General features: G+C 49.1%; 1 protein-coding gene across 5 annotated transcripts in view; it reads left to right on the top strand.

Annotated features, from left to right (window-relative positions):
• LOC140408776 (protein FAM184B-like) overlaps positions 1-12,330 on the top strand; it is a 496,156-nt gene extending 483,826 nt beyond the window's left edge. For all 5 annotated transcript variants that reach the window (XM_072496452.1, XM_072496448.1, XM_072496447.1 and 2 more), the window contains one exon: positions 9,142-12,330. In XM_072496452.1, coding sequence (XP_072352553.1) covers positions 9,142-9,162 — 21 coding nt within the window. In that variant the 3' untranslated portion in view covers positions 9,163-12,330. The remainder of the gene's footprint in view (positions 1-9,141) is intronic.
• The last annotated feature ends 239 nt before the right edge of the window (positions 12,331-12,569 follow it).

Below are 12,569 nucleotides of genomic sequence, written 5' to 3'. Positions count from 1 at the left end.
CTGTACTCGCCTAGGCGATCTGCAGTGCTCAGTTTCTGTAGCCTATTATATGCTTTCTTTTTCTGTTTCATCTTCCCCTGTGAGCTTTTGTGTCTCCTTTAGCACCATGTCGGCGATTCTAAATGTTGAATTGGAGTCCTGTCCTCTAGTTGCCATACTTAAGGTTTCGGACTCGTCGGGGGTGCAGACGGGCGGAGCCGGATGAGGCGAGTTCTGCTGGGATGGAGGTCTCCAACCCCACCCAGCGCTGCGGCATGGTTAGGGGACCTAATGGAGTTTCTGTACCTGGAGAAGGTAAAATACACCGTGAGGGGGTTGGGCGAGGAATTCTACCGGAGGTGGCGGTCTTTCATTGCCCATTTTAAGGAACTAATCACCGTCACTTGTTAGGGGAGAAGGCGGGATATGGGTTATGTGTGTTTGTATTCTTTTTAGTATTTTTTCCTGAAATGTTCTATTTGTGGATTCGTAAAGATTTTTTTGTCATATTTGGTAAAATTGAAATACTTAAATAGTTTTTTAAAAAACTAAGCTAATAAGACTTCCAGTGCGGCGATGAAGTAGTGGTGCATCTCGGGTGGCTCCCTCCCAGGCTCCGGCACTTGGGCCTATCTGCCCGACCGCAAGATCTTTTTAAAAATCGGAATTTCCTGGAAGTGAAATTGACCACAAAGAGTGCGATGTCGAAATTGACATTGAAGAGGGGCGGAGGGGTGAAATTAAAAACATTGAGCCTGAGCAACGAGGCATCAAAGATGGTGGAGATAGCGACCATGCCCATCGCCCTCGACATGATAGCAGGAGTGGTAGCCAAAGACTTCAAAACATTTCGTGCAGAAATGGATGAACACTTCAAGAAACACGGTCAGGAATTGAAGGCTTAATTTAAAGCCACGGTGGAGGAAGCTCAGCAAGGGAGCAACTGAGCAAAACAATTTAAAGCGGTAGGCACGCAGGCAGAGAACTTGAAAAATATGGACGAGGCCTTATCCCAGCACGGAGACAGTCTTGCGTCCTTGGAGGCTGAAATAGCGATCGTCAGAGACGGGAACAAGGGTTTCAAGGCGAAGCTGGAGGATTTAGAGAATAGGTCCAGGCACATGAACCTGAGGCTGGTGGGTCAACCCGAGGGAGTTGAGGGCGCCAGGCTGACCGAATACTTCACTGCAAAGTTTTCCCCATTGATGAGCGATGATGAGGTGTTTGCTGCGTCGGAACTCGACAGGGACCATGAGGCAGAAACCATGGTCAAATGAGCCACCTCGAGCAGTGATCATTCGGTTTCACAGTTTTCCGAGAAAGGAGCAGGTCCTGGAATGGGCCAAGAAAGCCCGGATGCAGGAGGGCGGTTGGAATGTTAATATTTTAATGTTTTAATTGTTCATGTTTATGTTGTTAAGATGTTGAGTTGGGGTTAATGGTGGAGGTGGTTTGGATGGGGTTGTTTCCTCGGTTCTTTTTTCAAGATTTCCTTCTATATGGGCTTAGTATTTGTTGGGATGCGGAGGGGGGGGGGCAGGTATCTTGCCTTTGTTTATTATTGGTAGGAAAGAGGATCGGGGGGAAGAATCGTGCCTGTGGCAGATATGAAGGCGATGGTTAAGAAATAGGTGGGATCTGGGCCACCTTACTAGCACCAGAAAGTTAGCTAGGTAATGGAGTCAAGTGGGGGATGGGGCTGCGATATATCGGGCTAGTTTGGTTAAGTTCGATGTGTCTAGAAGGGAGGTGGGATGGGTTTAGAAGAGATGATAGGCTATCTGTTGACTGGGTGAGGAGGGGGTGGGAAACTGACAGTGACCAGTTATTGTTTTCTGCTCCAACATTTAGGTGGGATGAGTCGCCATCTTAGGTGAGCCTGCGACCTGGGAATCATTGGTGGAGCTATGACATTTCAGGGTGGTAATGACTGACTCGAGGCTGGGGCAGGGTAAGCGACCCCAGACAAGGGTGGTCACCAGGAATATGTGGGGCCTGGGGGGCACAGTCAAAAGAGCGCAAGTTTTGCTCATTTAAAGAACTTGGGAGCCTATGTAATATTCCTCCAGGAGATCCACATGCGCGAGCGAGATCAGGCCTGGCTTCAGAAGGCTTGGGTGAGCCAGGTTTTCCATTCGGAATTTAACCCCAATGTCCGGGAGTTGGCGATCCTTATTAATAAAATGGTCCAGTTTCTCTCGGAGAAGGTATTAGCAGATGCGGGAGAAAGGTATGAATGGGGGTGTTAGATGGTGTTGTTGGTGAATGTGTACTCTCCGAATTGGGATGACACAATGTTCTTGAAACGGTTGCTGGCAAGGACACTGGATCAAGACACCCATCAGCTTATTATAGGAGAAGACAGGAATTGTGTGCTAGACCCAAGGATGGTTCATTCTAGGCCAAGATTGCTGGCCCCGAGGGATATGACAAAGGCATTAATTGCTTTTATGAAAGAAAAGGTGGGGGGGGGGGGGGGGGGGGAACAGACCTTTGGCGGTTCGATCACCCAGGGAAAAGAGTTCTCGTTCTTCTCCTCAGTACATAATGTCTATTCCAGGATTGACTATTTTGTCATAAGCCGGTCGCTGATGACAGGGGTGAAGAAATCTGAGTACTCAGAGGTTGTGATTTCTGACCATGCCCCACATAGAATGGAGCTTGAGTTGAGGGTAGGTAAGGAGCGTCGAAAGGGGTGGCGGCTGGATGTGGGTCTGCGATGGAACGTTGGGTTTTGAGCAAGGACTTGAGTGGCAACATTGAGCCCCTGGCACCAATCCCCATCCCACATACCCGTAACCCAACACCCCCAGCCCATAGGGCCTCCAAACCACCATCCTGCACCACTTGCCGGAACCCATACCATCCACCATAGCCGGATGCCCTAGCCACTGAGGCCACCAGCTACCCACCCCCAGCTGCATGCGTCGGAATTCTCCCAGGGAGAATGAGCGGACGTTGTGGGTGGCCGGGCTTCACCAGGGATTCAATGGCACCATGATGGAATGGCCAGCTCGCATGCAGGGATCACCCAGATGGACGGTCGAAAGTACTACCGTGAGCAGGAGTCAGACATTGGCATACAATGCGGAGCAGGTAGTCATCATCCTTCATCCCATGGACCATACCCACTGTTACTGCCAACCCAGTGCCCACACCCCGTAGTGCGGCAGGTATGTATCACGGAGGGGGTTGCAGGCTGGGAGGTGGCCGTGAGAGAGCGAGGGTGTGGGATGCGGTGTCCGTGCCCCTGGCCTGTTACCCCCCTCCCCACAGTTGGTGAACCTGGAGGCAATCAGAGCGTCTCTATCCAGGGCGGCTGCCTCCTGTTCCTCTGCAGCACGCTCCGCTGCTGCAGCTTCCTCCTCCTCGTGCAGGGCCAGCTCGCACAGCTGCAGGGCATCACCCAGGGCTGCGGGTGACTAGCAGGAAGGCCACCATTGCTGGTTGAATTCCAATATCCATTGGCTGCAGGGGGTGAAAGGCCGACATGTTAACATGGTGCGTATCCCCGTGCCCAACCAGGTCCACCGGGCTACATGATGGCCCCAGTTGGCACTGCAGACTCTGCCCCGTATGTTCTCCCCCACCCATCCCCTCACATATGGCCCCGTCACTGCCCAGCACCGTGGGGCCTCTGGCCTGGCACGTGTCCCTGTTGTCAGGGATAATGTCGGCTGGTACTGCCCTTGCCAGCAATACGCTCCAGGGACCCCACCCCATGTGGGGTCTACAGTGGGCATTGCCCTGGGTGGGCTGCCGGAGGGTGGGGGTTGAGGGCTGGTGTCACTCTGCAGAACGAGGGGCCAAGGTGGGTGGTCAGTGTGGTGTCCAGCAAGATTGGCTGCCTTGCAGGCCGCGGCAATGACAGTCCGTGACTGGTCACCGCCCCAGTCCCGTGGGCGGGGTCAGCGTGACCCTGATAACTCGGCCTGTTCACCCGTCACCCTTCCTCCCCCAACAGGACCCCTCCCTCTCCAGCCACTGTCCGGTCTGGCAACCCACAGTCGCTCCTTTCTGTGTCCTACCTGCTCTGTCTCCCTCATCAGCCATGACACCGGTTTCACGATTTTTAAAAGCACAAGTGAACCGTGCCGTCGGGAACTTGCCCATCGGAGGAGATCACTGAGGCCCCGGAAAATACCTTGTCGGGTCCACTAATGACATGCAAACGGTATTTACTGTTCGTGCGTTCCAGAACGCATTTACGGAAAATTGCGATTTGGTGTCAAATTGGCACTCGCTGTGATTTTGGGGTCAGAACCTATACTCTGCCCAATCGCGTTTCCCGATTTCAGCGCCAGCCAACGGAGGATCCCACCCTACATCTTTTAAGGCCCATGTAGAGCTGGAGGCAATGAGGGAGCTGGCAAGACTAGTGGACAATGTTATAGAGGCAGATTGTACCCATCCCAAGAACTATCAATGAAGAGGAGGAAACTGCAAACTCAGTTTGATCTGATCATACAGATAGGGTGGTACAACAGCTGAGGCGAGCTAAAGGTACGAACATGGGGAGAAGGCAAGTCAGCTCCTGGCATAAAAACTGAGGAAACAAGAGGGAGATTTCCCAGATTGGGACACAGGATGGGGGACTGATCTCGGATCAGGAGACGGTAAATGAGGTATTTAAGACCTTTTACCAAAATTTATTCAGGTCAGACCCTCCATGAGATGGGAAAGATATGGTGGAATCCTGGGTGAGTTGGAGTTTCCCAAGGTAATAATAATATAATAACCTTTTATTGTCATAAGTATGAAGTTACTATGATAAGCCCCTAGTCGCCACATTCCGGCGCCTGTTCGGGTAAGCTGGTACAGGAATTGAACCTGCACTGCTGGCCTTGTTCTGCATCACAAACCAGCTGAATAGCCCATTGAGCTAAACCAGCCCATGTTGGAGAAGGAGTTACAAGAGGACTTTGAAACCCTGCTGGAGTTGGATGAGATCAAGCAGGCAATGAAACTGATGCAGTCAGGGAAGGCACCAGGACCTGACGGGTTCCTGATGCAATTCTTTTTAAAAATCCGTAGACCTATTAGCCCCTCTGTTGTTAGGGATGTTTAGCGACTATATGGAGAACGACGCTTTGCCACAGACGGTGAGGCAGGCTTTGATTTCCTTGCTCTTGAAAAAAAGACAAGGACCCCTTAGACTGTGGGCCATATCGTCCAATCTCCCTATTAAATGTGCACACAAAGCTGTTAGCTAAGGTGTTGGCATTAAGACTGGAACCTTGTCTGCCAGAGGTGGTGGGGAAAGACCAAGCGGGTTTCCTTAAGAGGCAGAGGTTGGCAGCGAACGTGAAAATGACTGTTGAATGTGGCGCTTGTTCCGGAAGAGGGTTCAGTCCCAGAGATCATAATCTTGCTCGACGGGGAGAAGGTGTTCAACCGAGTAGAATGGGAACATCTGTTTGCAGTTTTAGAAAAATTGGGATTTGGGCTTGGGCTTTGTAGCATGAGTACAGCTGTTATATACAACCCAATTGCCAGTGTTTGCACAGACAAAAGTGACCTCCGACCCCTTTCGTCTTTACAGGGGTACCAGGCAGGCATATCTGTTGTCACCCTTGCCGTTTACACTAGCAATAGAACCACTAGCCATGGCCCTGAGGCCCTCGAAAACATGGGGAGGACTAGTTAGAGGTGGGGTGGAACACAGGGTCTCGCTGTACAGTGACAACTTACTATTGTGTGTGAGGTTACAGGATAACTCTTGGAAAGAGTGAATACTTTCTGGTTGGGTTGATGAGGTGGGGGGGGAAGGGTTTTAGGGGAGTGCTGTTCTGGCTAGCTGGAAGTCGTTTTGGGTATTTGGGTGTCCAAGTATCAAGGGACTGGGGGAAACTCCGGAGGTTGAATTATACAAATCTGGTGGCAAAGGTCAAAGTGGACATGCAAAAATGGGACGATCTCCCACTATCTCTGGCGGGCTGAGTGCAATCGGTTTTTATTCCAGTGCCGTCTGATATTCTTACCAAGGTTGTTTTCCAGAGAGATTGACCGTCTAGCGATTGGGTTTATTTGGGCAGGTACGAGCCCGACAATCAGGAGGACATTGCTCCAGAGGGAGAGACAATTAGGGGGCTTGGCTTTGCCAAACTTATAATACTTTTACTGGGCAGCTAATGCTGAAAAGATACGAGAGTGGTTTGGAGGTTCGAATGATCTTTGGGTTCGGGTGGAAGCAGAGCCTGTGAGGGGAGCAAGCCTAGCTGTGTTGGTATCAGCTCCTTTACGATGGTACCAAAGAAACACTTGTCTAACTCGGTAGTTGTAGCCACGTTAAAAATTCATTTTAACTTGAGGGCTGCCTCTGGGCTGACCCCTATCGTGCGAATAAGTTATTTGAACCTGCTAGGTCAGATGTGAAATTTAGGGAATGGGAGGATAAAGGTTTAGAGAAAGTGGGAGACTTATTTTTAGGTCGGTTCTCTAGCTTAGGGAAACTGAAAGAAAAATATGGGCTCACAAATGCTGATGGATTCAGGATCTGCTGCGCAGCTAGGTCAAAAAGTACTTTTCAGCCTTTCTGAAGAAGCAGCCTTCCACCTTGCTTGAGAGGACCTTATTCTGCTCTGGTTCGGAGGTAGCCAGCACGTTGGGCATATTTTAGCGGAGGATGGGGGAGGAGACGGGTTCTGGTGAGGGTGTGAAGGCAAAGTGGACGGAGGAGCTGGGTCCGCTCTTGGAGGAAGAGGTTTGGAGTGAGGTGCTGAGGAGGGTGAACTCGACCTGGACCTGTGCAAGGCTGAGTCTCATCCAGCTGAAAGTTATGTTCCGAGCTCACCGCACGAAGGCTAGAATGTATTGATTTTTTTAAAGGATGGAGGATCGATGCGATCCCTGTCTGGGGGGCCCGGCCCATCACGTGCACATGTTCTGGTCATGCTCAAAGCTGGCAGAGTTCTGGAGGTCCTTTTTTGAGACAATGTCGGCAATCCTGAGCATTGAGTTGGAGCCTTGCCCATTGATGGCAATTTTGGGGGTTTCAGTTGTGCCAGAACTCCGGAGCCGGGGCGGGTTCAGACATCCTGGCCTTTGCCTCACTGGTGGCAGGGAGGTGGTGGTTCCTCATGGGCTGGAGGTCGATTACACCGCCAAGTGTTTTGATGTAGTTGGGTGACTTGGCATTTTTAAAAAATATATTTTTATTCTCCTTTTTCACATTTTCTCCGAAATCTGCACCCACTAACAATAAACAATAAGCAGTAACGAATATAATGTCAATCCCCATATCATAAACAACAATCCCATCCTCCCACCAACCCCCAAACAACTTCCCGCATGTTAACATAAACAAATAACAAAAGGGAATCAGGAATCACCCATAGTCACCATTAACACATACAGTCCCCCTCCCCCCACTAATTTCGATGTTATCCAATTCTTGAAAGTGCATAATGAATAATGCCCATGAATTGTAGAACCCCTCCATCCTTCCCCTCAGTTCAAACGTAACCGTCTCAAGGGTCAAGAATTCCAAAAGGTCCCCCCGCCATGCCAGGACACAGGGTGGAGAGGTTACTCTCCATCCCAACAGGGTACGCCTTTGGGCGATCAACGAGGCGAAGGCTCCACACCCATTTCCAACCCCGGCTGGTCCGACACCCCGAATATGACCTCCCGAGGGTCCAGGTCCAGTTTCACATGCACCACTTTAGAGATTATCCTAAAAACCTCCTTCCAGTAATCCTCCAGCTTTGGACAGGACCAAAACATATGAAAATTATTTGCGCCCCCCCCCCCCCCCCACAATGTTCACACACATCTTCTACCCCCTCAAAGTGCCAGCTCATCCTCGCCCTTGTGAGGTGTGCTCTATATACCACCTTCAGCTGTACCCAACCTCGCACATGAGGTGGAGGCGTTTACTCTCCGGAGCACCTCACACAGAACCCCTCCTCCATACCCTTTCCCAACTCTTCCTCCCACTTTGCTTTGATCCCTTCCAGTGGTGTCTTCACCTCTTCCAAAATAGCTCCGTAAACCGCCGACACTACCCCCTTCTCCAGTCCCCCTGTCGTCAGCACCTCCTCCAGCAATGTGGAGGCCGGCTCCACCGGGAAGTTCTGTATCTCCTTTGTGGCAAAATCTCGAACCTGCATGTATCTAAACATTTCCCCCTGCTCCAGCCCATACTTCGCTCCCAGCTCCTTCAATCATGCAAACTGATCCCCAAGAAACACATCTTTTAGTGTCTTAATCCCCTTCTCCTCCCGTTTCTGAAATTTTCCGTCCCACCTCCCTGGCTCAAATCTGTGGTTCCCCCGAATCGGCATTTCCCTTGACATGCCCCCAACCTGAAGCGTTGGTGAAACTGCCTCCAAATTCTCAATGAAGCTATTATTACCGGACTCCCTGAGTATTTCCCCGTGGCCATCGGGAGCGGTGCTGTTGCCAGTGCCTTCAATCCCGACCTCCTGCACAAACTCTCCTCCATTCTGACCCACTGGGAATCAACCCCTCTGACCCAATTCCACACCTTCTCCACATTCGCCGCCCAGTAGTAATGCATCAGGTTCGGAAGACCCAAACCCCTTGCCTGCCTTCCCCTCTGTAGTAGCACATTTCCAACTCTGGCCACCTTCCCTCCCCATATGAACGAGGTAATTATTCCTTCAATCTCTCTGAAAAATGCCTTTAGCAGAAAAATCGGCAGGCATTGGAAAATAAACAGAAATCGCGACAACACGTTCATTTTAACCACCTGTACCCGACCCGCCAGTGACAGAGGGAGACCATCCCACCTTGGTCTTGGAGATTTTATACCTCGAGATGGTTAGGTTTACCGTGAGAGGGTCAGTGAAAGGCACCCATTTTATATTGTACTTTAAAGAGCTGATCACTGTTTGGGGGGGGGGGGGGGGGGGGAGACAGGGGTGGGTGAGGGGGACTTAGTAGCTAAGATTTAATGTTGTAGGGGGTGGGGTGAGGACTTTCACTATTTAATTGTTATTCTGTGCTTTTGTAGGTTTTGTATTAAAATTGTTTTAAATATTTTTAAATATTTCCACAAAAAAATGTAATAAATTCTCAAAAGCGAAACACATTGTTATGCTATTATGCTACAAGCATATAAGCACAGATTGTTAAATGAATAACACCTGATCTAATCTTCAAATAATGCAAATTAACTTTTTTCTGTTCATATTACAGCATTGCAAAGGAGAGTCCTGAGAATAAAGAAACTAAAGGAAAAGATCCTCGGCAAAAGGAATGGTTCACAAAATATTTTTCATTCTAGGAATGAGCTAGATGTGTATTTATTTCAATTTTGTAAATTATCTAACTTTTTGATGTTATTCTCAACCAGTATGTGCCAGATTCCATCTGAAATGGTAGAGGCGAAATTCTCACTAGGATATGCCAATGTTATTCTGAACTACCTACAATATGTTGCACAAAGTGAGGATTGACTCATCCTTTCTCTTTCCCTATTTGAGAGAAGGGCATTCCTGAACCCCATTGCCTCTACTCAAAGTAAGGGGTGGGAAGGTCCATAGTCAGACTTTATGCTTGGCTGCTGATCGAGGCCCTTAAGTGGCCAATTAACAGCCACTTAAGGGCCTCCTCCTACTGTCGCTTGCATTAACTCAATGGTGGTGGGGCCTGTTGATATGTGGTGTGCACTAGTAAAACTGTATGGCCTGTTTATGGCCTCCCGGTGGTTTCAAAGGCACTCAGTGCCTGATCGGGGTGGGGGTGGGGGGCAGCAGGGAAATAACTCGTTGCGAGCCACCCCACTGATCTTCCTGCCGAGTCCCCCTACAACCCTCTCCCTGCAACCCCCAACCTGCAATGCTTCCCCTGCCATGACATTTCAGTGGCCTGATCCTTGATCTGGGCCTCTGGTAGGTGTCATTCTGACAGCAGCCACTGCTGCCCCAGTGGTGCTGCCATTCAAAGGAGCTGCCAGACTTTGGTGGCCAGCAACTCTTGGTGGGTGCCCCCTGAGCCCACAAGGTCCTTGATCCCAGGAAAGACCCGCAGTTGGTTACTTAAGTGGCACTTAGAACAAGTGGGCCTTCCCAAAGGAAGCAAAGCAGGTCTGTTGCCAGTTCCCTAGGCAGCAGGTGAGACCTCAAACACCTCATTAAAACCCAGCCCCATCTTTCAAAACTCTGATTCAAACATTAGGATGTTGTCCCATTCGAGCTAAACTATCAAAAATAAGTAATTTTGTCTCACACATGGGGCGCGATTCTCCACTCCCACGCCGGTTGGGAGAATCGCCTGGGCCGCCGAAATTTCCGGGGACGTCGGTCCGACGCCCTCCCGCGATTCTCCCAAGCGGCTGGAACGGCCCGGTCTAGTTTTGCGGGCCGCAGACCGGAGACACCCAAAATGGCGATTCTCCGGCACCCCCGCGATTCTGAAGCCCGGATGGGCCGAGCGGCCAGGCCAAAACGGCGGGTTCCCCCCAGCACCGTCCACAACTGGTCGCTACAGTCGTGGGCGGTGCGTGAACGCTGGGGGGGCGGCCTGTGGGGGGAGCGAGGGGGGATCCTGCACCGGGCTTCACCTTGAATGTGGGGTGGCCCGCGATCAGTGCCCACCGATCGTCGGGCCGTCCTCTCTGAAGGAGGACCTCCTTCCTTCCGCGGCCCAGCAAGATCCGTCCCCCATCTTCTTGCGGGGCGGATTTGGACAGGACGGCAACCACAGCAATCATCTATTCGGCGCCGCTTTTACGCGGGTGACAAGGCCTGGCGCAGGTAGATGACGATGCCCCGATACTGGCCCATTGTCAGGGCCTGAATCGGTCGGGACCGGGGCCGTTCCGCGCCGTCGTGAACCTCGACGGCGTTCACGATGGCGCGGCCACTTCGGCGTGGGGGTGGAGAATCCCGCCCAAGGTTTTTGCCCATTAATGTAAAAATAGTTTGGGGAAACTTGTTATCATTGTATTGGCTGTCTCAATTTGAGATTAACGCCTACTCAGTCATGAGTTTCTGCTAATGAGTCTTCATGTGACTAAATAAACTGATTCTCGACCTGGAGGCCTTTGGGTACATGGGCAGGATGTCCTACGAGCCAGTGGGATGTGTAAGATTTGCTTCTTGTTCTTTTTTGCTTCTCTGCCTCATCATTATGACGTTGTGACTCAAAGATGGTTTCAGCATTTGGCAGGAGGCTCCTTCCAGTCATTAATTTCAATGTTGCTGGGCTTCAGGAACAAATGCAAATGTCCTCCTTCAAGCCAGTTCTACAGGCATTCAAGCAAAACGCCTGCAAAATCAACTTTGATGGACTGGACATTGTGGCTGGATGGCAGAAAGCCACCTCCCCCACCACATCTTGTTTTCCTAGCTCTCAAATGACTAATATTCCCGGGGAGGACAAAGGAAACGCTCCATAGATGCTCTGAAGACATATTATACAAAATGATTTGTGGAACATTAGTGCATTTGTTAAATATATATTTTTAACATGTATTTTTAGTAACTTTGAGTTGTTGATATCTTGAAATAAGATGGATTAATTAAAAGCAAGTCCAAATGCAAAAGAAGAACATGCGTATAATGCCTTATCTGCAAGAAGTGTTTTCAGATTGCAAATGAAAGACTACCTCCTACGTAAAGGTAATTGAAGAGATAGTTACAAAAGCTAAAACGTTGCCAAGAGTACTGCAACAGCCCAGTTAATCGTATGATAATTGTAACTATTCAGCTGCCCAGCACTGTTAAGAGAACACTTGTCCTTATTTTTAGAACAAGTGTTTATTGTGTATAGAACCTGCCAAAGGGTCTAGAAATGAAGTAATATATCACCCAGCATGAGCATAAAGCTTTACCAGTGGCAACCACTAAGGGGCTGTCATTTGATGTGATCCGTTGATTTGAATATTAAAATTCACTATGTGGAATTGAGAATGTTATGCCTAAAGTCATACTATTAAGGTGAGCATAGGGATGTTAACTGGGGCTGATTTGTCCTTTCAATAGAAGATAATACACTGATTGCGAGGAATAAAACATGGCTGAAGCACTTACTTTTGCAAGGAGATCACAGTTATTATTTTTCCTGTATTCATGGAATATAAAGTGGTCCTACGGACAGAACCGAGTGAGACTTAACATTGGCCCTGAATTCGCAGAAAATTGAGAGGTTGATTTTTTCCTAGATCCCATGGACGCCACCCAGATTTTTTGTGTTGGGTGATGGCTACTTCTGATCTACAGCTAATGTTGCATTTATCCCCACAGGAAACACAAGATTAAGTCTCCTCCTGATATTTTTTATCTGTATTAGTGCATTCAGAGAACATGTGCTCTTTGTACAGATTGCAAATATAATTTAATGAATGCTGTAAATATTAAGAAAAATAAATGACACTTTCTTTGAGCATTGTCAACAAAAATTAAGACATGGTAACAGAAATCCCAGAAACAAACTAAATGTGTGCAGCTTAATACCAAACAGATGTTAAACAATCTGCTTAGCGATTACCTTAATTATACCAGAACACGAATGAATATTCACTTATCAAGTGTAATTGTGATATTAAGAATTTATTCCTGGGAATCACACCATAAACTCTTAACATGATTAATATTGTGAAAAGCTGATTAATATAGTGAAAT

Source organism: Scyliorhinus torazame, chromosome 3 (assembly GCF_047496885.1).
Source record: "Scyliorhinus torazame isolate Kashiwa2021f chromosome 3, sScyTor2.1, whole genome shotgun sequence".
Lineage (NCBI taxonomy): Eukaryota > Metazoa > Chordata > Chondrichthyes > Carcharhiniformes > Scyliorhinidae > Scyliorhinus > Scyliorhinus torazame.
The sequence above is the reverse complement of the archived record's forward strand: the minus strand, read 5'-3'. Positions and strand labels throughout refer to the sequence as shown.